Source organism: Calypte anna, chromosome Z (genome assembly GCF_003957555.1).
Source record: "Calypte anna isolate BGI_N300 chromosome Z, bCalAnn1_v1.p, whole genome shotgun sequence".
NCBI classification, from domain to species: domain Eukaryota; kingdom Metazoa; phylum Chordata; class Aves; order Apodiformes; family Trochilidae; genus Calypte; species Calypte anna.
This window is the reverse complement of record NC_044274.1, coordinates 22,983,123-23,009,898: the sequence shown is the minus strand read 5'-3', so window position 1 is coordinate 23,009,898 and position 26,776 is coordinate 22,983,123. Positions and strand designations below refer to the sequence as shown.

The window sequence follows — 26,776 nt, the reverse complement described above, 5'->3', positions numbered from 1 at the left end:
TTCTTCCTAACTCTGAGTATCAAGCATGAGAATGATGTTGGTGAACCTGTGAGAGGGCAGATGCTCATAATTGTGTCAATTCTTTAAGATATTTTGAATTGTCTTCCCTTAATCCTATAAAACCAGACATGTATGGTCTAATAAATCACTCACTTTGTTCAGATCATTTGTCCTGTATTATAGATAATGTGGAAAAAAAAGCTGTTTTTGTCTAGGTATTTAACTCATTATTCATATGGACTTAGCTACACTTTTTTCATTGTTTGGATATCTAAACACACTAGTCATCCTTGACATACCTTAATCATATCACAAAAATCAGTGGTCACACAGCAGTATGGTCGAGTATAAAGTCTTATAAAAAAAAATGGATAATTTAAAAGATAAAAATATCATCAGACTCTGAATTTCTGAAGCTTTTCATCACTCTCTATGCATGTTAATTTTGACATCCTTTCCAAAGTCCTGCAGGTGTGTAGTCATGCAGTTCTACATTTAACAAGCCAGTTATAAGACGAATTTGCTCTCTTTTAAAACTTTTCATCAGAAGCAGGGTTTTGGGGGTTTTTTTAGGTTTTGGTGTTGTTGTGGTTTTTGTTTTAAACCCTTCCCTCAGAAAAAAGAAACAATCAAACTTCATGCATTGATTCAGCATCTAAGATTAGGTTAGCCCAAAATTATTTTATAATTATCTTCACATATAATTATCATATATATAATATATGATAATATATATATACCATATATATGATATATATATATCATATATATCATATATCATATCATATATTCATTTATAATTATCTTCATAAAGAAACTAAAGATAATTTAGAAGAGTAAATCAAATATCTATGTCATTTCATCTAAGCACATCAGAAAATAACCTCACCTTTCAGGGACTTTCCCAAATATCCCCTATCAAGTCCAAAAGCACCTAAGAAAATTATATTTTAAAAAAAAAAAAAAGTCTTTTTAAAAATGAAGAAAAGTAATTAGATAACAGTTTCTAAACCTTTAAAACTTACTTCGGGAGTAATTTCTACCTTAGCGATATAATTCTCTTATAAGCACTGTGAAACTGCATGGCATAGGATTACAGAAGCATTGTTTGCTTGTATACACTTAAACAAGAGCTTTCTGAACACTAAGATCATAGTGGACCATTAAACTATCTAGTTTGACCTCACATACATCATAGGCCATTATATTTCCCCTTGTTACTCTTGATTGAGCCTAAAACTCTTTGATTAAAGCAATGGCATCCCATCTTGACATGAAAATCTCAGTGTATGGAAAGTTCACTCCAGTTCCTGGTACTTTTCTTCCCAAGTTCATCATTCCCATTTTGTTGCCCAAGGTCCCTCTGTTCCAGTCCCAAGACCGACAGAAATGGTCTAAAACACTTAGTGCCTAAGTCTATAGCTTTGCAATCATCTGTTAGTAACAGATTTCTCTCAAAATAAATCCCAATATAAACAAGCAATGCCTGACAACTGTCTTCAGAGACATGAAACTTAACTAGATACTAATCCACCTAAACAGCTTTGATTGGTATCATGGAGTACTAATTTTTAAATGCTTTTAAATTTTTAAATTTTTAAATTTTTAAATTTTTTATATGCTAGAAGCCTTATAAAAGCCTAAAATAATTTTGTCTATACAATATGTCTATAAACAATTCACAGTTTTCAAGAATGAAATTATATTTTGAGGAGACCTAAACCAATTAATTTTATTCTTTGCCTGTCTTTATTTATTAGATCCCACACCAACTATTCTGTTGTTTTTACAAAGATTAACACTCAGGTCATCATCTTAGATTTACTTCAGTAATCCCATGTGACAGTATCAGCTCTCATCCAGTCTTCTAGAATCACTCTTGCTTAAGATATACTGCTGTGGGTTAACCTCAGACAGTATCTCTTAGAAGTCTTACGTGTTAGTACAAATGCTCTAGGAAAGTGTAAATTTGACCACTGAACATTATGACTGAAACCCTTTAAAAAAAAAAAATTAAAAAAAATCAGCGCCTGAGCTGTGGTTAGAAGAAGATTGGGGATGAGCTTGGGAAAAAAGAGAGCTGCTTTCTGTTGTTCTGTTTTCTAGAATATGATAGTGATATGTGCCAGAAATTAAGGTAATTAAATTATCTAAATTATACTGACACTGGAATCCCCCTAATAGGCTTTAACTGGTCAGAGCTACAGTCAGTGCAATCCAGCCTTTTTGGAATGCATGAGACTGAGAAGGGATGAACAGAGAGCAAGGGAGGGCATAAGGCAGGATACAAGAATTCTCACCACTTCTGAAGAATTTTTCTAGTTACAAACAATGCTTGGTGTTTTAGCAAACAGGAGGCTTAGCTGGCAAGATGTTCCTAGAATTTTTATCTGAAGCAGCTCACATGATGAGAAAAAAGCATTTATTCCATTTTGTGGGCATTTTAAAAAAGGCTATATATGATCTCTCAATAATAAGAACACGTAATTTTCCCAAGCATACCCTTATTGTACAATACCCACTGTTTTATGTAACTAATTAGTATGTAAATATTTTTATAAAAAAGGTATGAGATATTTTACATATTGTCAGGTCAGCACTGGGCATCAGTCTTATTCACCACTCCTTACCAGAAGTCACTTTTTTATCTCTCAGGGTAGAGATCTGCCTTAAAGGGAGGTGAAACCCCTAATCCTGAACTTCACACACCATCTGACAAGCCTGGCATTATCCTGAGTGGAGAACCAGGAAAACATCCCTGCTTACGAGTAGATCCCAAACACACTGAGTAACGTTCAGATTCGTCTTTTTTTTCTTTCTTACCAAGCTCATTGAGGTAGCCACCATGTTTCCAGTCTGCAGGCAGAGTTCCTGTATAGTCCAAGACAGTGCGTCGCTTTCCAGGTTCCACATTTTTAAGATTCACAAATAGATGATTGGTTTTTGCCTATTTCAAAGAAAGATAGGTAATAAAAACTGACAGAAAGTTGCTGAATTTCCAGATGATAAGAAAAGCAAAAATAAGAAATATTAGGGAACAGAGGAAAATAAATCAGTGGCTTTTTTACACAGAAGTACCCAGACTTTTATGCTTTACCTTTGCCAGACTCAGTCTGTCCATGTTGTTGACATGAGGTGGGGTAGTGCATTGGGTTAGAGTATGATAACTAGGGTTAGAGAAGTAGTGACTGTTAGCATTTCCACCATTACTATGAGGAATGGTTTCTGAAAAGAAGAGAGAAAGAAAGAAAATGAACAAATAAAAATAACATGGCATCTCTTTCTTAGTAGATGTTTTTGACAGTGCTACACTGATTTCAGAATCTGACTTACAAGTTTCTAAATCTAAAAACCTTGCTTTTAACTTAAAGAATTGAGAGATACAGACTAGCTGGTCATATCCACACTTCCACCAAGGAACACTTACAAGTTACTTACTAACTTCTCGTTCTGCTGTGATCTTTCTTTTTCCTCTATACTCATAGCATTGTCCTAATTATAAACACTTTTACCGTCAAGTCCACAGCACTGTTTTATGGTACTTCAAGGCATCACCTCCTTTGTTGACACGTCTTGAATCTGATAACTCTTTCTGCTGCCTTACACTGCTGCCTTTCCTAACAGCTGTGTACAAAAGACAACTTTGTCTGCCTGTCTACTAGAATCTGTGCAATTCTACAGCTGTAGCAGGTTTCTGTATTCAAGCTGTTGATATTGAATTTCAAGTCTCTGTAGAAAAAGTACTTTTTTGAACTTTCTAATTCTGTTTAGAAATAGGCACAGAGGAACAGAAGTGTCCATACTTCCACTGTTTTAATGCGAAAAACATTAGAGGCTGCAAAAGGTTGCAGCAAGCAACCTTGGTAAAGCTTGGTAAAGCAAGGTGTATATTCACTTATTTCTCACAATTAATACAATTTACCAGGGTAAGCCACCTTCATAGTATCAAAAGCAGAGATTAAAAGGCTATGATGAACAGCTAACTAAGAAGCTACAGATCCTTCTGAACTTGGGTGAGCTGTCTCTGATAGCTGGAAGGTATGCACACAAATCTACCACTGATACCCCTGGTTTTCTGAGCCAGTTCACTAGCACCACTGTCACTGGGGTCTCAGGAGCTGCTCTTCTAAGAAAGGATTGTTGAGAGCAGTATGTCCTCTTCCTAAAGAGGAAAACCTTCCTCTACTTCCCTTTCCAGGAACGCTTCCATCACAGAACTGTAGACACGCTTTTAGAAATCAAATGTGTTCCTGATCACAGCAGCCCCCACTAACGCAAAAAGGTGAAATGTGCACATTCAAGTCCTGTTAGGGGCAGATCTGCAACCCTTCAGAGTTCAGCTAAAAAAGCCCATAGTCAAAAGATGGTGAAACAAATCTGTTCTAAATGTCACTTACCTGAAATGGTGTAATCTGCACTGATGACTCTCATTGCTGGGGTATAGGTCACTGCAGGCATGTTCGTTTCTTTGCCTTTCTGCTTTTGTCTGTAAATTATGAAGAGCACTAGCAGGAAAAGAACAACCAGGACAAGAATGATGATGCCTGCTATAGCCCCTATGTGGTAAGAATCAGCAAGGATGGCAGAACTGGTACGACTTAAACTGTTCAAGTTTCCCACTATAATTACACCAGCTGAAATAAAAGAAGAAATTAAAATATGTAGCATTAATTCAGAGGCTCATGCATTAGGAACAGAAAACAGTATTTCACTCCTAAACATGCCTGCTAATTTAAATGTATTTAATAACATCAAATAGAATTATGTCAGAAACCAATGTGAAGACAATCCTAGCCATAAGGAAAAGCATTTGCCTTTTTTACAGAAAGAGATATTTTCATGGAATTGCACAAAACCCTTGCTTTTCTCCAATCAAATATCATGGATGCATCTAATACTTAAAAAATCTACAGAACATACATAATTTAACATATTATTTAATAGAATGGACTATTTAAACACACATACCTTATCAGATAAATTTAATGAATGCTAAAGAGATGGCATTTCATACATTGACCTAATTTGTACATAAAACAATCACAATAATTTTATTGCCTCTAGGCTTTACCTTGATCACACCTGGCACCTTTCCAGCCTGGACTGCAGTAACATGTTCCTGTAATGTGGTCACAGGTTGAGTTGTTCAGACAGTCACATATCTGCCGGCACCCATACCCATAGGTACCTTGAGGACATTCTGTACAAAGTAAGCACAAATGAAAACCAGACAGTACTTTTAAAATAATGGTATTACAGATTACAGAACCGCACATGCTACCATTTGTTAATTCCCCCATCCAGTTTTGTGAACGGCCAGCAGATGGCAATGTGTTATTAGTTATAGACCTCTATGGAAAGGACTTTCTTAAGAGGCCATCTCCGTGTTTATGTGTGTGTATGTCTACGTGCAGGAAAAGAGAATGCAAAGGAGAGGAAAATTGTATTCAGAAGTGGTTTTCCTTTACATAAAAGGCAGTGAGGACATGGACAAAATGTGAACAAAATGCCAGTTCTCAGACATAAATTCAGGTCTTCAAGGTTACACAGATTCCGCTGGTTGAAAAATCACATAATCATGTAAGTGGTGCCAGACATCTGGCTAGTGTCATAACATATGACATGTGCCAAAAGAGCAAGAGATAAGAGCTGTGAGTCTAACAAACACCACATATTTATTAAAAAATGAAACTGGTCTTACAGTGGTTATAGCATACTTTGATAGTGTAATGTATACATTGAGAAACTATCTACAAGGGAATAAAAAAAAGCTAAATTATGAAGAATAAGCTCATGGGAAGAGCACTACATGATTTTTATTTTTTTTTTCCTCCCAAAATGATTTGAACACAGTACTTAATTATTGATCAAAGTGTCACATACATCATACAATTAAGATGGTTGAGAACTACCCTCCACTGATAAAAATTATTTATTTATAAAACTACCTCTATTACTATGTGGCTTAGTGGATTATTGTAGGTCTTGTGGTTTGAGGAACTGGGATATTTCTTCACTTTCTGAAACTTAATTTTCTGGAATCACTCAGGATTTTTATAACTATATTAATTTGGTTTTGTCTTTTAAAAATAATCTAACTCATCTTTTATCTATTACTAATTTAGAAGCCTTTACAAGATAATGTAACCCAGTAGCTATCAAATAAACATTCTTGCACTCTTGATAAATTCAGACCGAAGTGGAGTTTCTTGTTTATGTACCTTCTCCTTCTCTTGGTTACATTCAACAAAACAAGATTGTAACTACTGAAGTCAGTGACTGGGGAACAATGAGCACACCATGTTTTGGCATTTTGAAATCTGAACTGGAATGAGAAGTAATTTTTTTAAACTGATGTTCAATTTCATAAATTACAAAACATTCAGTTTAATATATTAAAATCATTACTATCAAGTTATAGAATAAAATACCAAATATGTGAAACTTAATAAATGTGGATTTCCAAGTGTATTAAAATTTTCTTGATATCATGACATCAAGAGATGATCTTAAGAAATTTATCTTTTCCTAAAGTTTCTCTTTTGAAATGAAACACTGAAATAACTAGAGTAGAATACAAAAATTTAAATAACTAGGAGTTATATGTTGCAAACTATTATTTAACTGAAATTAACATAGTCCCCTAAACATTCCGATTTTATTGCAACTGCATTTTTCTTAGGAAAACAAACCACACTTCAAACTTTTTAATGGTTCTACCATAGATGTTGATTAGTATTAAAAATATAACGCCCATAGTATCTAGGGCTAGTCCCATTGCTGAGGGAATAAAGTGTGTCTATAGGGATGGTAAACTCCCCTCTCTTCTGTCACAGTACTTCCAGGTGTGGTACATTCCATCATAGCCCTTCAGATTCAGATGCAGCTAATTCACACCAGGCTGTAAGTAATATATAGTATCTTTTACAACAAAAGCAAAGCTCTGTGCATGGCGCTGATGCCAAAGACAACTTTGCTATAGTAGGTTGAATGAATTGCTTTGCACTGCAGCATAATGCATGAAGTGTGGTAGCATCACTCTGCAACATTAGCAAAAGCTGGACTAGCAGTCTGAGCCTGATCATTCTTTTAATATTGTAGAGCATTACACAACCATTGATGTTAGTGGTGTTATTCTTGATTTTCCTGGGCAAAGAACATACGAAAACAAAATGCCATCTATTACACTTTTAATCCAACTGTATTGTAATACCACATTGCAAAGATTAATTTTATCCTCTAGGATTGATGTGATTCTTCTTTAGTTTTTAACTATTAGTTTTCATTGTGGTTTATACTGATGACACTTATTTGGATTCATTTGTTACTTTTACACGAGAGAGTTATTGGAGTATTTTTAGCATTCAGTTCAAAGCAACTACAGTGAAGTACAATTGCCTCCTAAATGTAGCTACAACTGAAAGAAACAGGCATCACAATAATAATCAGTCTTAATAACTAATTCTGAGAGCTTCTACCTGTTTGAAAAAAGCCAGGGTTTAATTTTTTTTTCTTGGAAACCCTCCTGAAGCTCCCTCCCAACCAAAATTCCCACTGAAGCTGTATCACAACCCTGGCCAAACACAGAGAGTTTCAATATTCAAGTGCTCAAGGTTCAATATTTGCTACCAGGCAGGAACAATTCCTAGCCCTACTCACTCTGCTCGCAGTGCTTCCCCATGAACCCGGTGCGGCAAGTGCACTGCCCACTGATGTGGTCACAGTCAGCTCCGTTCTGACACTGGCATACCAATGCACAGTCCTTCCCATAAAATCCTAGGGGGCATCCTGCAAGACATGGAGAGGGAAGAGAAAAGGAGTGAAGCAACCACACTAGAAAACAACTGCAAATGTTCTGGTTAAGTGTGGTGTCGAGGAGTCATTTAGGAAGCCCCACTATTTGAAGTGGCATTCTGTAAATGCAGTAGAATGAGAGCTACCCTAATTTAAGTGTACTACAATACAAATTAGTCAAAAAGTACATAAAAATTATGTTTGGAAATTGTACAGATGGCAGATGCTCAGAAGAAGGCACCAGGAAGGCTCCTCAGGGAAACAGGTTTAAGAAGTATTTGAAGGAGGAGACTGAGGACAGTTTGTGAACATGAGCTGGGGGGCTGTTCAGTGATGAATGAACCTTTGAGTATATTTTTGGCACAGTTGATATTGAAGCATAAATATAAAAATAAAAACAGTAACATATGTGTCTCAGCTCCTCACAAAGATACCATTTCAGTATGAAGAAGACACATTACCGCAAAGAGATCATTATTCACCAGCAGGAAGCAAAATAACCATGACAGCTGACAGCTGAAGCAGCATAGTGAATGTCTTCTTGACCTGTGTCCATATGGCCATATAATATATTTGTTACTTCCTGCCACTATGACAGTTGAAAAAGAAGAGCTCTGATTTTATGAAAAATGTGTATTTAAAGACTGAATGCAAAACACCATTAGCATTACTATTTTTCTTCAGTTCAAATATAACATTTGTGTCCATGGACAGTAGGGGTGCCTGGACTGAAGACAAACCAATATGAAGCTGTAAAACAATAAAGGTAAGAAGCCAACTTTATCTGTCTCTAACAAATGTTTTGTTCTCAAACTTTGTATGGACTCTCACCAAGCATGTAACAAGTGTCATATACCCCCACACAGTCACTTCACTGCCTGAATTTTTATATTAATGAAAAGCTCTTGAGAAAATAAAATCAGTATTAATGTATTAATTACATTAAGAAAATCCAAAACCGATTATTACATTACAGTCTAGTGAAGTTAAGTTTCTAAGTCCCAAATAAAATAGCTTCTATACCACTATTTGAATTACAGGTGCTGAGCTAGAGCTGTTGCTGCAGATGCCCCCAGGATGTAGCAAATGTACAGTATAATCACTTTGAAGTGACAACAGGAACTGTGCCTCTGCAGACCACAATCACAGCTAAGCTAGAAGACACTCTCATGGCTTCAGACAGCTCTCTGTTATCTCACAGTCTTGGTTGTTGGGTATGTGCTAGAGTATGTCTTAAGGAGGTTTCAAAGAGGGATGGAATTAGTACTTCCATCCCACCCAGTGGGATGACACCATCCATGCTGTGAACAGCAGCCATTACCACACAGCTGCAGAGGTAGCATCTGAGAGTCAGAGTCATTTCTGCACATACACATGACAGACTCTCCCACAGAGATGCCCAGCTGTAGCCAAAAGTTGTCTTCCTCAGAAAAAAGGCTTAAGAGGAGCATGAACATAGTGGCCACTACTCTGCCAATGATTATAGACGGGCCACCCCTACAGCCACGGAGGGAGACATGTTGCACCTTCTGGAATAAAAAAAGTTCAGCAGAATGGGAAGAAATAGAAATCCATTAATGAAGTGCAAAAATACAGAAGAAAAAATCTGTCATCAATCACTTACTTTGTGTACAGTAAAGGCCAGTCCAACCTGGGGTACATTTGCACTCCCCATCATAGGCACTGCAGTAAGCTCCATTATGGCAGTTGCACGTGTGGATGCAGTTGGGTCCCCAGTGGGAAGGTGGGCAAGCTAAAACAACCCAGAGCAATTAATTAATTTCAAATGACAAAAGATACTCATGAACAGAGTTGCTTACATTCATACAGGAGAACTGCTTCTTTTGGGGTATCTGGTTTTTCTTTTTAAACACATTTTTTTGGCTGCTCCATTCTGAGCATTTAGCCATGGATTTTTATTTTGTACATTGACTAAGGCATCGTTTAATTCTAGATAAAAAGAGGTGGAAAACATTAAATAGTATGAAAGAAACCAGTGATACATACTTGATTCTCAGTAAGTAGGACAGTCATAACAGCTTTCTCATAGAGAAAGTCATGTGATGACATGCAGAAAGTCATGTAAATTTCTTTCTTAATTTATTTCTTTGCCTGAAAACTGTTTGATTGAGACCAGTCAAGGGGATATGCTTTTAAGCCTCAACAGTGAAGGAGAAATAAGAGAGAAGGTTGAAACACAGCTTACGGCCTATAGCTTTAAATCCAATATTAAGCTTACTTGTATTTCCATGGTTAGAGTCTATACAAGTGCTTAAATTTGATGTATATATTCAGGATTGTACCTTAACCAAGTTAACTCAGTTGCTTCTGTGCATCCATTAATTTATATAATACTTCAAAAAAATAAGTAATTATCTAGAGATTTTTTTCCACTTACAATTAATCATATCAACACATTATGAGACAGAATTCTGTTGACTACTTTGAAAATGTCTTGGTGAATAAATTTCATAATATATGCTGCTATTAGAACAGTGATTTGGTTCCAAAATGTTAATTACTATTCAGAGAGAGCAAAAGATAATTTTTTCATATCAGAATATCACTAAGTGCAGAGAGTAATCTAAGAATAGCCCCTTTCTGTTTAATTACCATCTTTGGGCTTCTTTTTTTTTTTTTTTAATAGTAAATAGGTGCATAATTTAATGATAGTTGTATGGAAGTACAACATGAGTATTTCGTAGGAGAAGAAAGATAGGAAGCCTTAGCTTTATTCCCTTCTAAGTTTAAAAATGAAGGTAACTCCTTATTGTTTTGTACTGATTTGGTTGTCAGGGACCTGTCTGAGAGCAGTAAGACCTCCTGAATCCTTTTAAATGTATACATAAGGATGCATCTATGTGTGGGCTGTATTTTTGAAAAGTATTTTCTTTCTTCAAATTTCAATTCACTAATAAATATACTGCACTGTATTGGAAAAAAAAGCATTGAGTTTTGTTTTTTCCACTTTATTTTGCATTATAATGAGTTTATTAGTTTTTTGTTTGAAATCAGTGGTCAACAAAGATAGAATGTAAATCACATGCAGATGAGAGCTCATAAGTTTCAAAAAGGTCACTAGTTCCAAAAGAATTTCATTAAATTATTTTCCATGTGAATAACTGTCCTTTATACAAAGCAAATAAACTTCCTGTTACATGAGCACAGCGTCAATAGACACTTCCATTCATATTGCTGGCACTATTTTCTTGTTGTTGATTCAATGAGAAAGTCCCTCCTCCTCCTTAAAACCCCCATTCTGGTACAATCCTAGCTACCTACTTATTCTACTCTAACACCAGGAACTTTTGTTGTTTCTGGCTTACACAGGAACAGACCAAAGATTTATTTTGGTATCATACTGAGTTTTGCATATTAATCATTTCACAGAATTCACCCAGCAAAGTTTTTTTTCCAAACTGACCAACTGTTACATTGCACGGGTACAGAGCCAGTTAGCCTGGACCTGTCAAATTATAAATGATTCAAACCAATGAAGCATGTTACTAGGAAATGCACCTCTCTGGAAATCCCAGCATAATATCTTCTGAAATTTTACATATTAGTGTCTGGTACTGCTTCTTTTATACATAAAAATAGGTAGACTGTAATTTTAACATGCTTCTGTTTCAGACTCCCTGGATTTTGGTCCTTATGGAGCTGGATATGCTCCTTGTGAGAATTTTGCTTCAGATTTTTTCTCTCCTGTCATTCTTTAACTTGCAGAGACCAAGCAAGGCATCTAGAGGATGACTAATTAGTTAATAAAAGAACTCTCTGAAACATAATAAAACTAGGACCTACTCCTTCTCCTGTTTAAATCAGTAACAAAGTCTTGACCCAGTTCAGCATACCAAGAGGTACAATGACACTAGAAATGTGTATCTGTGAAACTTTCATAAAAGGACAAAAGAGAAAAATACAACCAAAAAGCACTTGAAAACACTCATAGTGAAAAATTCCTAAGCAAAATGTCAGTACCTCTGCTATCCATATGACTGTCCTGAGGGTCTGACTGTGGTGAGACTAAGTAATTACTGGCAAGGAAACAACAGGACAAAAACCCTGTCTGCAATGCAAATCTCATCAAGCCACTGGCTTCTGTCATGCTGGAAGAGAGCTGTAGCATCACCTAGTTCAACATCATACTCAAAGGATCTTTAATAATGATAATTTCACAACCTTTTCCATGCTGGAGACTTCAGAGCCTCTGGACAGTTGCTGTGCTGACACAGTAAGGATTTTTTATTTCTATCTAGAGGAAGTGACCATTGCTGCAACTTGTCTTTCACAATGCACTTCTGCAACAAGTCTGACTCAGCTTCTCTACAACCTTTCTTTTGGCAGTTGAAGACTGAAAATTTATCCCTGCTGCTGTGTGTTCCAGCACACTTATTAGAAAAGTTATTGTTCAAATGTGGTTTTGATAGTGCAAATGAAGTGCAGAAAAGTTTAGGATCGGCTCAATGTATATCTCATTTCTGCCTTAGACATTGCGTCTTTACCAAAAATTGAAAATTTTGAATAGCCTAACGCTGATTGTTTTAAAAATAAAGGAAAAAAAGTTGATACTTACGCTGAGAGCAGTCGCTACCAATCCAGCCAGGGTAACACTGACAAGATCTATCAATAGGATTACAAGTTCCATTATTGGTGCAGGTGCATATTCCAATGCAGTTCTTGCCAAATCTGCCACTGGGACATACTGAGAACAAGTTGTCAGAATTAGAACTCCATAGTAATCAGAATGAGATTGTGTTTTATTTACTCCAAGAAAAAGCAACTAGTATTTCGATCAAGAAACTTACTGCTCAACAGAATGCTAAGTAAGGCATTATAAATTTTAGTAAGCTTATTATGCATGCATATACATTACACAAATAACACAAAAAAGAATACAGTAAATTTCATACTTATGGATCAAACAGCTTAAGAACACTTAAGATTCCTAATATATAAACTGCACATACTGCAACAGAAACTAGTGATAGAATAAAAATTATTACAGCATTTGGCCTCTACATCTCATTAGAGTCTTTAATACAACTGATACCTTCATTACAGAGGGCTCCTGTAAATCCAGGTAAGCAGTCACATAAACCAGTAATATGGTGGCAAGGACCACTGCTGTGCACACACTGAGGGCATGTCTGGCTGCAGCGGTGTCCATAAAACCCAGGGGAACAAACTGGAATCACAAAGAACAAACTGTTGTTGTTTCCTGCACTTTCCCTAGAGCCTCGAACAGTCTGTTTTAGAAATACATAGGAGTGGCAAAGGTGGTTGTTAGAATTCATACAGTTCAATGCTTTATTTCACAAAAGATTAGCTTCTCTTCCTCAAGGATGTTCTACCTAGTAATGACTTAGCAGACATTCTATTGTCAAGCCTCACTGTAGCTGGGTTAAGTTTGAAATGCATATATACTTTAAGTATTATATATACGTGGTTATACATCATATTTCCTCAACAACACAAGTATCTTCTAAGTAGTGTTCAAGGAAAAGTAATTTATTTAAAAAAAAGAGTGTATAGTTTATCTGTGGATGAGTAGCATGATCTTAGACCTTGACTCCTTACATGTTTCCTAACTTGGAACACAAATACCCACTACTTAACTGAGAAAAACAAAAATGTTTTACAGTCATTCTTCCATTTAGGTACTCACTGTACTCATTATGTGGTGCAGGCAGCTATGCATCACCTAACTAGAGAACCTGATATAAAAAATACAGAATAATTAATTTAATTCATATGCTAAGGGCAATAATGGGGGTGGAGGGTAGGGAAAACTGTTGCATAAATTTTCCTTCTTTGTTGCACTAATACTTTTTGGCATTTACTTTCTGATAAATTAGAATATTATTAGAATGTAGTATTTCATCAAGAGAAATACTTGTTGCACAGCAGCAATTAGCACTGATGAAAACTAGCTAGGAATCTTTTCAATATTTTAATTTCATTCAAGATTCAGTCTTTTAATTATATATTTGATACAAGTTATGTGGCCAGATCTCTACAGAGAGATTAACTTCTCCAAGTAAGACAGTGCCAAAAAGTTTTCCTGTTTACTGAAAAGGGCCTTTCTGACTGGGATCCAAATTATTAATATGACCTTTGTCTTCCTGGCCTACAGACCACGCATCAGAAAAGTACTCTGCAAGCTACCGGACTGGAAGTCTCTTGTCCAGGTTATAGGCACAGTTCCAAAATACAAGGAACATTTTTATATGCAGAGTTGCACTTAGTCTTCATCTGGATTATCTGATTAAGTGCAAGGCCTTCAGAGATTAGATAGTGAGAATAATTACTGTACTTAGTTAGAAATGCTGAAGGATTACTAATGCCACGCTAATGTGGGATTTAGTCGTGTCATTGACAATCACATTCTTCAGCTTGAAATCTTGCCATTGTTGGACTGCTAGGGCTTCATCTTCCTCCCATTCTCCATTCTGCCTTCTAGTAACCATTTGTCTTCTGCCTTTTAAGCCTTTTATGGAGGACCTACCAACATACTTGCTAGGCCTCCACCTTCCTTCCACCTGCTTCTTGACTCTGTTTCTGGGAGACCTGCTTTGAAAAGAGGATGACCCTCCAAGTGCAGAGGACTCACATTTCTCTTTGCTGAGCACCTTTCCTTCACAGCTCCAACAACTGACACTGAAGACAGCTAGACTGCTGGCAAACTGTCACACATCTTCTTGAGAGGTTAGATACTTTGCACATCATCTTGTTTTTGCCTCCCTGTTTTTGGTATGGTTTGATCTGCTATCATTTAATTTATATCTCTCTTCTTGTAACATTTCAGTTTTAAAGAGACAAATCTTTCAAGTGCAAATATGACTACTATGATATCCCCTATATTCTGCTGAAACCTGATCCCACTGGCCATTCTTTGCTGCTTCAAGATAAGAGTTAGAAAAAAACCCAAGAATTAAGCATATGATTCCTACCAGAGGCCCTACCATGGTTTTTTTGTCTATAAAAGTATGTATCACAAGATTAATGTCATGGACGGAAAAGACCTCTTAGAGCACTGAGTCTAACCATCAACCCAGAAAAAACCCACAATGCCTTCATGTCCTGAAGTGCCTTATCTACACAGCATTTTAATATCCCCAGGGATGGTCACTCCACCACCTCCCTGGACAGCCCATTCCAGCATCTGGCTACTCTTTCAGTAAACAAATTCTTCCAAGTATCTAGTCTAACCCCTCAGTGGCACAATTTCAGTCTATTTCATCTAATCTTATTATTATTCACTTAGGAGAAGATGCTAACACCCACCTCACTACAATCACTAGTTGTAGAGAGCAAATCACATTTGGAAACGCTTGCCTGTAGAATGAAATGTCCTCCTAAATTTCTTTCTTAGAAAGCCATGTGTCACAGGCAATGAATAAAAATAGTAAGAGGAGCACTACCAGGTGGAAACATTTATTGATTTCAGATAACCCTAATTTGTGTATATTCATACATTTTTACAAAATGTCCAATTAAAGAGTGTTTCATAGCACTTCATGCAAGAATGAACAAAGCAATATAGTATTATATCATATGTATTCCAAACAAAGGAGGGAGAAACAGATTTTAAAGCATTTATTTTGTCCTTACTTCTCTGACAAGTGGTGCCTCTGTATCCTGGTGCACACTCACAGATTCCATCATCCGGAGAGCAGGATGCTCCATTTTTGCAGTAACAAGGCAATGAACAATTTGGACCCCACTGTCCCTCCACACATACGCTGTCACAATGAATGCCTGCAACCATAAACAAAAAAACCTGTCAGCCTTTGTAAAGAACTTTCATGGGTGGTTAGGTTAAATCTTCGGTCCTCAGAGGATTAATTTCTAAAACACAGTTCACAAAACCTCTTTATGAAAATATGACTACAACCCAGAAAATAGAACAAGGTAAATCTCTGCTCCTGCCTCCCTACAGAACATTTCTTGTGTATTCCAAATTTGATGAAATGTGCATCAAGGCTGATCCTGAATTCTGCAAAAGGAGAGCCCTTCTGCAGATTTTTTTTGAAATGTAAGAGCTCCATGGTATGCTGCTTCCAGGCTTCCAGTTCGGGCCCACAGATACTTTAAGATCTACAAAGATGAATGCAAAACTTTCAACTGAATAAAGAATTCCATAATTTTCCAAGACTTTTATACATACAAAAGTTTAAAAACATGTTTTATTTCTCTCACTTTTACCACTGGTATCAATAAAGAGAATCAAAAGTAGAAAGTAACTGACATGCAGCAAAATAGTGGCTTTTGCTTCCTCCAAATGGCTTTTTCAAAACAGCAAAAGCCTATTTTCAAATTTTATGCCAGGAAAATGCATGACAAAAGGTAATGCAGAAAGTTTTCCTTCTGAATGTAAAATTTCTTAAGGTCTGACATAATTTTGTGCAATAATGGGGTGCAGGACACAGAATGATTTCTAACTAGTGGTGAGCTGATTACTGCTAAGCCTCATACCAAATGGAAAAAATATAGTGCAAAAAAAGAGTTTCCAAACGTATCCCATGTGAACATTCCAAAATGCTTAGCTGCAATGGTCTTAAAGAGGCTGGTCAGTCAGTGCTTTGTCTAGCCATTTTTGCATAGAACTGATTATAAAATGCCCACAACCTGAGCCCCTAGCCACAAATCATAATATGAACTACTAATTACAATTACTTAGTTATGGGATATTTTTTCCTGTGCAATGCAGCAACACTAAATATAACTTTCCTGTTTGTTTTTTCCACTATCTGCTCTTAAAAAACATGCTGCATGTTAAATGCCAGCAGGCACCACTGTGGAACTCAGACCGTATTGTGTCTACAGTACTTTGCATTAACAATTAAGTATTATTGTGGAGACTCTACTGAATGAAGCCCTTTGCTAAAGGAAAAGTGGATTGAATCCAACCACAAGACTGTCTTGCTTTGTAAGTATTTCCAGCAAAATATGCCACAGGTTCATTGGTTGCCAGAGTCTTAAAAAAGCAAGACAGTTTTGCATGACACAAGAAAAAATCTTTTTCACTTTGCAATGCAAAATCTACTGCTCATAACAATACTGAAAAATAATTACACCTTCTGCTGATAGAGCAGACTCAGAAGTGATTCCTCAGCCCCCACAGCATATGCCCTTTAGAGCTGCCTACATCCAAATTCTAATTCTCTAGTTAAAGATGAAACTCCTGGCTTTCAAATTCTTTATCTTTAAGACAATCAACAGACCGAATAATCAAAATATGGTTAACACATTGCACCAACAAATGTCAGCAAGGGAGAAAACACTTGGATTTTACCATCCAGATGGTAACCAGAAGCTGACAGTACATGGGCCACCTAAAAGCCCTAATCATACAATGACCATTGTTTAATATTGACCAAAACCGAATTTATTTACAAAAATTGAAAGGCATGTTATATCATTACTTCCTCATTTTTACCTTCATAGGCAATGCCATTCTCCTTTCTTCATCTACACTACAGAGGCAGTGTAGGCTTGCTTCTCAGTCTGGGGCAACTTTTTTCATTAACTTACTATTTGGGGATAAATAGGTAAAAACTACTGATTTGATTCTGAGAGATGCCGAGGCACATGAGCAGGATGAGATCATACCATTTTTTAAATAAACATGACTACTTGTTTTAATTGCATAAGATTCCTCTGCTTGAGGTTACCAAATTTGGGAACTTGAATTTTTAAGTCTGGGAAAGCACAAGCAAACACATGCATTTCAGAAATGAGTCCAGCATTTTGTTCACGTGCTATCTGTCATATCACACATATCTTCACTCAGTGAATCCTGATGGAGAAACGACATTTTTCAGAGTCTTAATGGGTTTCAGTGGTGTTCAGTATACAATGGTCATTAATAACAAGTCAGTGGTTGCCGAGAGTTACCATAGTGCATTATCTGAAATTATGTAGACCAGTAACATACAATAACACCAAGCTCAATTATATCGCATTGATCTGTGCACAGTGGATGCTTTATGACAGCATGGTGTCAAAGGGTGATACTGGGCACAGTGGGTTAGAAAAAGACAATGGGTCCCATGCTGCATAAAGCCACGATACTTAAAAGAGCCGATAACTACCATTAAAAAGGAAGAAATACACAATGGAAAAATTTTCAACTATGAAAACTGAAAAAATCGCATTTCTTTTCCACTTTCAGCCCTTTCAAGGAGGTAGTCCAATGAAGAATGGTATCTTTCTACTTAGTGTATACTAAAAACTATTGAATAATAATGATGACAATATAACATATTGAAAGAGGGATGAATATTGCTTCTGTTTCTCTATAAAAGGAATTTTATTATCTTCACTTCTGATCATTAGCAAAATCAATTTCACTCCTGCGTAGGTCTAGAATGGTAGAAGCAAAGCAGAAATACTAATTCATCTAGTGATTAATTTCATCCCTACTTATAAGAAGTTTTAAATCTCATTCACTTGCTGTTATTTAGATAAAGTTCCCGAGACACTTATAAATGTGAAACTAAGTTTCTCATAGCTGCAAAAAAATGTGTATTTTTGAGAAAAAAATCGTTTACAAATATTAAAAGTATTATGTTACCAAAAAATAGTTTTCAAGACTTTGATGCTTTATATGAAATGTCAGCAAAGAAAGGTATGTCTTTGTAGAAAAGCTAGAAATTAATGAGGAAAAAGAAACATTGTTACTAGAACTTACAAAGCAAGATAAAACTCAGGTTTTACAAAAACGGTATCAGCGGTGTATAGGGCTATGATTACCACAATTTCAAGCAAGTATTAATCTCTTAGACAATAAAATTGCTTTTTATAGGTTTTCATGTTGATTTTTATACTGATAAGGATATCTGTAAGGAAATGTTTTTGCCAGAGCTATGGACAAAGAGCTCTTTGATGGCCTCCACAAGTTGCTAGGCAATAGCTGAATGGTCATGATAAATTTCAGCTAAGCTGCTCTGAAGAAAAACTCATGCATTTAATGCCCAGTGCTTTATGCTGGGGGCCTCACATCTAGATCAGCATCCCCCCAGCATTTGTAACTGCATAAATTCAGTATTCTTTAGGGATACCAATGTTTCCGCCTGTGCTAGCAGAGTGTTTACATACTCCCTATGCTACACTTTTAAGTTGAAACTCGATGCATCCAAGTCAGATCAACAGAGAACTAACCTCTTATCTCTCAAAGGGGGAAAAAATCTACCAATTATTTCTTATGATGAACCCAGGCAAGATTATTATTGGACAAAATGCTATTTTTCAGCTTCTTAGGCTTCCATTAGTCTGATAAAAGGTTCTCTATGCTTTAAAGATAATTATTATTTTGATATAGAACATGTATTTGCTATATAATTTCATTTTCACAACATATAGAACTTTACAGTATAGTCTCTCAGAATTAAAACCTATTTCTATATTGATGTGCTTCTCATATGTCAGAGCATAAACAACAACAGCCTAAACAAGAGAATACTTAGGGAAATATCAATGTCATTAAAGCTAATTTCCATACTTTTCCATCATGGTCTATCATCTCACCCTTCATATCTGAGAGAAACGAACACTAGCTCACTTCTGTCTGCAGAAGCTGAGACTTCTGATAGCTAGAATTCCTCTCCTCCTTCTGTCAAATGATGGATGGGCACCCCAAGAAAGGGGAGAAACAGCACAGAAAAGTGATGAAAAACTTCATGCATGTTATTTACAAGTACCTCATTACTTTAAAGGGAAGAGAAGTACCCTGCTCTACAGCTGAGGATGGCTGGAAGACTAAATAAGAGTGGCTCAAATTAAGGACCCAATGAAAGGACCAAGGATTTTTCTCTAGAAGTTCAAACTGCTGCTTCTTCCCTGTGGCACCAGAAGAGCTTGTGGCTGGTAGAAAGCCAGCTGCAAAAGCTTGACAACAGAACTAGTGCTGTACCAGAGTTTGAAGGAAAACATCAATATTTGCAAATTTTAGTGGAAGAATAACTTTTGAAATATCCTTGGTATCTTTCTGGAGGCCAGGTGTAGACCAAACCTCTTACTGAAGAATTTGTCTCCCTGTGTATGAAAAGTAAATATACCATTTATCATGATACATTGCCCACATATTATTTCATTTTGTGGCACAATGAATATTCCTCATACTGAGACTTTGGGCTCAAGGAGTCCAGGGGAAACTGATCAAGGTGGAAGGAAACCCACATTCTTGCACGGGGTTCTTGGCTTGTGCACCTCAATAAGGCACATTTGGCTTGGTTTTTTGCAGGGAAAAAACCCCACACACAAGCTAAAGAACAGGGTGAGTTCTAGTACATACTTGCTAGGCGACCTCATTATTTGCATCAGTGGAGTGGCTGTCAGATGACAGTCCCTCCCTATTAAAATCCAGCAACAAACGTGCCTCAGAAATAATGTCAGGAGCACATGAAAAGACACTGTACTTCTTCAGAAACGCAGCACGTCTGGTAATGGGCAATCTGACTAGCATCAACAGGTGTCCAGCACAGCAAAAAGTCACCAACACCCTATTTGCTGTTGCATATACATGAACATTATGCACACTGGTAAAATATAGGCTGGAATGACTGCATCTGTCTTTTCCATAAAGCAATGCTATTGTTTTGGTACAGATTGCAGACTAGTGGTATTTCATAATCCCTGGCATTGCATAATCTTCAAATTGATTTTTAATATACCAAATGGTATATCAGCATGACACGACATTTCTCCATAAACAGAGAGGTCCAGGAGAACTGCACCCAAGAAAGCACAATGGTAATGTGTTATGAGTAAGACCCACACTAATGTAACACACTAACAAACACACTAATAAACAAACACCCAAGAAAGCACAATGGTAATGTGTTATGAGTAAGACCCACACTAATGTAACACACTAATAAACAAACAGGAGAAAATCCTATGTCCTTTTTGCAATACTTCAATGTGAAATCTCAGTTTGCAAAAAATATGAATTCTCTGCTCTTTTAGGCAATTTGGAAAAACTGCATTCCGACAGCTGCTTGCAGAACAGATAAGATTAAGGGATGAAATTAACAGTTACTGTGGTGCTTGCTGGATTGTGGTCAGTGAGAAAAGTGCTAGAAGTGGCTCTTTAATGGAAATTAGTGTTTGGTTGAAATTATTAGAAGAGTGAAATATAATTGCCTATTGGCACAGTACATTTTCTGGGTCTTCTACTTTGTTTTAATGGTTCTTAGACTTTTTACTGTCTAGCTATTGCACTCCCTCCAAATATTAAATAATAATAACAACAACAATAACAACAATAACAACAACAAAAACAACAGCAACAGCAGCAACAACAGAAGTTATTTGTAAGACACAGAGGAAATGTTAAGGGATGAGAGCATTTGGGCAGACATCATCCCCTGTGTGGGCAGGTGTTTCTTGTTTGTGCCATTTTGTCATGTGGCTCCTGGAAGGTGATGGAATGGAAAGACTGTCAGAAAAAAAACATCACTCTTAACTCTTGCTTTTCTGAGCAGAATTAAGTTGCTGCATAGGGAGTACATGGTGTAAACCACAGAGAACGTAAGATTTCTAATAGGAAGAATTTAACTGAAAAACACAAACCCTAATTTAAAACTAATTTTAATAATTTCTTGATCTTGTTAACAGCTCCTGACAATGCAATCATCATTAAATGAACTTATGCTTCACTCATAACTAAGACCTTAAGAAGAAAAAGCTAATACATTAAGCATGTTAAAAAACAAAAGGAAAAAACTACTTAAAAACCCTAAGCCATATAGCCTAGGCTGCATCTATAACTTGAGACTAAAGAAATATGTTAGGTAGGACACTTTTTGGTACATGGCAATAGCTCTTGTGCCCACTTCAGTAGTTCAGAGCCCCCTCACTACTGGAGGGAGCATGCATCCTACCAAACCAGTGACTCTCTCACCCCATGCAAGGTGTTTCCTTCTCCCCAGCATTATGGTACAACTATGTCATTCAGAAAGGGAAAAAAACACCCTTCATTCTTCCACCCTTTGTTTATTTCTGCAAAATTATATAAGCTATTTCCTCTGATGAAATTCCCTGGGGAAAGTGTAGACAACTGTTCTATTCACAGGGTTGAGAAAAATGTCATGTTTGAAATTTCTTTTTGGACACTATATATACTTCGGTGGCATCAAAACACTGGGCTTCACAAGTTCATATTATTAAGCTTCTTCAAAGATATTTATTTTTAACACTACTCTCCCAGTGATTTTTATACAACTTAATCCTTTATTTGATTTAGATAAGCATTACACTGACCCAGATCAGTCTCTACCTCTCCTTGTTCTTTTAGGTAGGTAATACCACCAAAATACTACCAATAGCCACCAAAACTAGTAAGTCTGCTTGTTACCATAACAATTCTAGCAGAAAAAAATCTAAGCAAAAATAATTTTTGCATATTAGTGTCTTCCTTTTTTCCCACAAATCCTCCGTCTGCTTCTCAACTGATTATGGATACAAATATGGATACAACCTCTCTTCTTAATCCTACAATCTATGTAGGACTGCAATGTAATGCTGCAGCACAGCTACTTGTGAACCTCTTCCTAAACTCTCTCCTTTTTTAAATTATTCTAAATATAAGTATCTACACAAAGACCAGATTCCTCATGCATATTATTCTGACATGTGAAGTGTGGGAGGAGGATTCTAATAGACACTGAGTATAAAGCAAACTATGCCATTTATATCATATTGTGTCTAGATATCACCAGCATGTTGAAACTAGCCCTTTACACACCCTGCTGTCATGACATCATCTGGGGACAGATACTCAATTTACTCCATAATCATGCACGGAGTCTCTTTCCAATGAAATCTTTTTCCGTTCAAAAGGTGAAAAAAAAAAATCGCCAAAGGCAGAAATATTGTCTCCTTTTCAATACCTGAGTTCAAGCATAGTCCAGGTGTGTGCTGTGCTTGAAGCCTTTGACAAATCCCTGGTTATTTATCATAGAATCATAGAATCATAGAATCAACTGGGTTGGAAGGGACCTCAGAGATTATCAAGTCCAACCCTTGATCCACTACCGTTGCAGTTACCAGACTATGGCACTGAGTGCCACATCCAGTCTCTTTTTAAAAATCTCCAGGGACGGAGAATTCACTACTTCCCTGGGCAGCCCATTCCAATGCCTGTCACACTGTAATGTGTCCTTGTGTCACACTGGCTGCATAATTTCTGTAACTTGTCACAAGAAGCTGCTGGATTTTTAGTATGGCCTACCGACTTTGTTCATTAATAAACTTGTGGTCTCTGATGATTTGTCTCAGTTTCAGGAAACACCTAAGATGTATTTTGAGCAGTACATCTGTAACTTGTGAACAGCTCAAGCTGTCTACACCACAGTTGCTCAAGGTCTGCAGCCATTTACATGTCTTTAATGTGGGTATTCTTCCTATTTCTATTTCTATTCATTCAAGAAATCATATTTTGAGCAGATCCAAATATAAGCTTGATAAAGTATATCCAAATACACAATATTACCTGAAACTACCTGAAAGTAAGAACACTTATCAAAAGCCACTAACGTAACAAAATTAACACAAAGCAGTGTCTCAGAAAATAGTAATGGATGGCATAACATTAGCAGTATTTTTTACAGTTTACTCAAAAAGCTTTTATTATTTCTGCAATCTTGTGGTAGCCATTACCCACAGGCATCTGGGTGGCTAATGGTGAGTCACACTGCATCTTGTGGAAAGAGTAAAAACAACAAACTTTTGTCTCAGTAAGTTAAGTGCTGGCTCTCCAACACTTTCTATTTCATGGTGAAAGGGGAAACAATGGGAAGACCCAGCAGTGAGACAGACCTTCTCAAAGAACTTGGCAGGACCTTAATCAGCCTGAACTTAAGACACAGTGCACTATGTACTTTAAACAGAACACCTGTGATCCATCTACAGAGTTGAAAAAAAACACCAAGCATATAAATATCAAAGTTGGGGGGAAAAAATTCAGTAAAGATTTTATCTGAGGAATACATCCCACAGCAAAAACATGCTTTGCTCATTTAAGGTGTGTTTTTCATGCCGAATTCTCATTATTACACGGAAGAAATCAATAATCACCCAGGTAACATGAAATCTGTCCCTTGAAACACTACATTATTATAGTGAGACATGAAGTCCAGAACAGTCTAAGAGTGGTAAATTTACTCAATTAATCCTTAATGAAGTTTGAAGAGTTTTCCCACAACTTTGAGCTTAGAAATCTGAGTAAGAACTAAAAATACCCCTAATAAAGGGAACATTTCATGACAGCTTGCTTTTGTGCACAGATCTTCTTCTTCATCATGTTATTAAAGAATCTTGCTTTCCACTAACAAAAGAATGCAACAATAGTGTAAAACACAAATTTTGATGAATAAGTAAATAATATAGTTCTTAAACCCACAAGAAAAAAGCTGGAGAAATGGAGAAAAAAAAATGCAACAATTTTCATACAGAACAAAATATGTTCAGAGAAACTTGGGTTTTTTTTTCAAAATTTCAAGATACTGAAATGGCAGCACAGGTCCTGCAGTTTGCCCTCCTTTTGGTTGCCTAAGCAAGGCTTTCAGAATTCTTGGATATGATGTTTTACATATCAGGCTGCCAGCGCAATCTCGAGTATTTAGAGCTTTTCAGCACTTTCATGCAGAATCATACTGCAGAGGTGCCCAAGTTTCAAGATTTCCCCTTCTCCTCCAAGTTTTTTGCACTCAGCATATTTTCCATTTTCACAGCCGCCACAGAACTGGCACTTTTCTTCTTCCATCTCCACATACTCCTCCTCTGCCCACAAAATCAAAAGGCAAGATCAAGTCCCACCACAGTGGAAACCCCCAGTGTCCTTCATGACCATCTCTTTTGTACCTGACCATCCTGGTAGGCAGCGACAGTAACCCGTGGCTGGATGACAACCATCTGCATGACTGCAGTCACAGCGTTCAGCACAGTCCAGACCATATGTGCCGTCCTATGGCAAAAAAGAAAAACAAAGAATGATAACACGGAGTTACTGGAGAAAAAATTCTGGTCACTCTGCCTCAAAAAGAAGCCACAGATCTTTCCTGAATCTGTAATCTTCTTTTTTAATATAAAACACTTCTGGATTTTGGAACATTTCAGTGTCCTACATTTTCACTCTTTCATTTAAGAGGGCAAGAATTAATTATGTTCTCTTGAGACTTACAGGCCTAGCAACAGTGATACAGAACACAGTAACTTACACTCCAAGAGGCTGCAAGGAAAGCTTTTTTGTACTGTGCCTTTAATTTCCCTTAGAGCTGAGTTTCTGCTCCAGAACCTGAGGCTCCCTTGATGGGAACGTGATTCAGTCTCCTTTCTGCCTCAGAGCTTGAGCTCTCTATGCACTGGTCAACAAAGATGCCGCATAAAGCCACATTTTTTAAAAAAGAGTAAAAAAAATATCATACTAAAATATATCTTTAGTGTGAAGTTTATTGCATAAATAATGCAAACAGTATCACATACCTTTGATTAAGAATTCTTCATAGAATTTTTTATTACTAGAGTATGCACAATGTTGCAAAGAAAAACTCTTTGGCTGTGAGACATTACATAAAATAAATTCATTTTTTGGCTACACGACACGTTTCTTACCAGCAAGAGAATACCCCTCTTGGTGTATTCAGCTGTTCTAAAAAAGCACAGCTGATTTTTATGAAAGTACATCTAAACATATGAATCTGCCTTTTCAGTTTCTCCCACAGAAGGTGGCCTATACATTTTGCTGTAATTGCAAAGTACATCAGTAAGTGGACCTTAAAGGAAAAGTGACAAAACCAAATCACAAAAACATGGAAAAAAAAGTCAGGATAGATTACAGTAATATTTCTGGTCTTGCCCACAACAAACAAAAAAGGAAAAAGTGTCAGGCTTAAAACGAAATATTTTAAATTCAAGGCTAAAAATTGGGCTCAGTCACACTAAAAATCAGAATGCGACCTATACAAAAATCTGCTCTTCTATGATGTTTATGTCTCTATTTCTACTGATTTCCACAGGATTTAGCTATTCAGTTCCCAGTCTTTCAAGTCTCACATACAACTAATTCTTACATTACTTGAGTATAACAAGTAACTTTTTCTCACCACAATTATATATTTTTATATAGACAAAATGAAAGATTAGGCATTTTCTTTGCATATGATCAGATTTAGAAAGCAAATCTTCAAATATGTTCTTGAAAAGTGGTAGTTTTAGTTTGTTATGTGTTTGGACTGAGGTCCAAACTTCAGTCACACCTTGAGTAACAGTCTGGGCATTGGTATTAATTCTCTGTAGTTACTGAAACAAATCAAAGTTCACTGATTTAATAAACTCTCTGCTCAAAAAAGGGAAAAAAAAATCAGACAACACTGGACACATTTGATTTGATTTAATTTTCTGTTTATCCTGCTGAATAGAAATAGGAATTTCTGAATAGGCAGAGTAGAAATTTGAAGAATATAAATGATCATGGACATCATTTGACACAGACAAAGAAAGCAAGACATTGAACGCAGGCATGCTAGATTATCTGATAAAGAAATTATTTTAAGCATTATTTTGCTAAATTCGGAACAGCAAAAGACATGCCATGAACCAATACCTATCTTTTTTTATAAGTCAGCTTTGGAAGAGCTAATGGAGCTTGGGAGATCTCATCATCCTTCAGAATCAAACACTAAGTGATAAACAAAGCTGCTTTAGAAAAAAAGAAAAATTGAAGTCTTCTAATGAAGAGTCATCATTGGAAAAACTGCATAAATGTGCACATATGGGACTCTAATATTATTTTTGCAGAATATTCTAGAATTTGTTTGCCACTTTACTTACTGTATCGGTGTATGCTGTATCTCAACTTAAAGCCAGAAAAAAATCCAAAAAATAACTTCTGAGTAGTCTGAGGGCAGTTCAACAGAACAAATTTTCATTCAAAATAAATGTGATTTCCAGCTTTATGCTGTAGTTCAGCTACTCC

The 26,776-nt window shown here is 36.4% G+C and overlaps 1 protein-coding gene across 1 annotated transcript in view; it reads right to left on the bottom strand.

The window, feature by feature from the left end:
* Nucleotides 1-26,776, bottom strand: part of MEGF10 (multiple EGF like domains 10) — a 95,306-nt gene that overhangs the window by 2,649 nt on the left and 65,881 nt on the right. The window contains exons 13-23 of the mRNA XM_030467215.1: nucleotides 24,664-24,766; nucleotides 15,409-15,555; nucleotides 12,848-12,982; nucleotides 12,371-12,499; nucleotides 9,419-9,547; nucleotides 7,660-7,788; nucleotides 5,072-5,200; nucleotides 4,398-4,634; nucleotides 3,098-3,225; nucleotides 2,824-2,947; nucleotides 890-934 (exon numbers count right to left, since the gene is read on the bottom strand). Of these exons, the coding sequence (XP_030323075.1) occupies nucleotides 890-934; nucleotides 2,824-2,947; nucleotides 3,098-3,225; nucleotides 4,398-4,634; nucleotides 5,072-5,200; nucleotides 7,660-7,788; nucleotides 9,419-9,547; nucleotides 12,371-12,499; nucleotides 12,848-12,982; nucleotides 15,409-15,555; nucleotides 24,664-24,766 (1,435 nt within the window). The remainder of the gene's footprint in view (nucleotides 1-889; nucleotides 935-2,823; nucleotides 2,948-3,097; nucleotides 3,226-4,397; nucleotides 4,635-5,071; nucleotides 5,201-7,659; nucleotides 7,789-9,418; nucleotides 9,548-12,370; nucleotides 12,500-12,847; nucleotides 12,983-15,408; nucleotides 15,556-24,663; nucleotides 24,767-26,776) is intronic.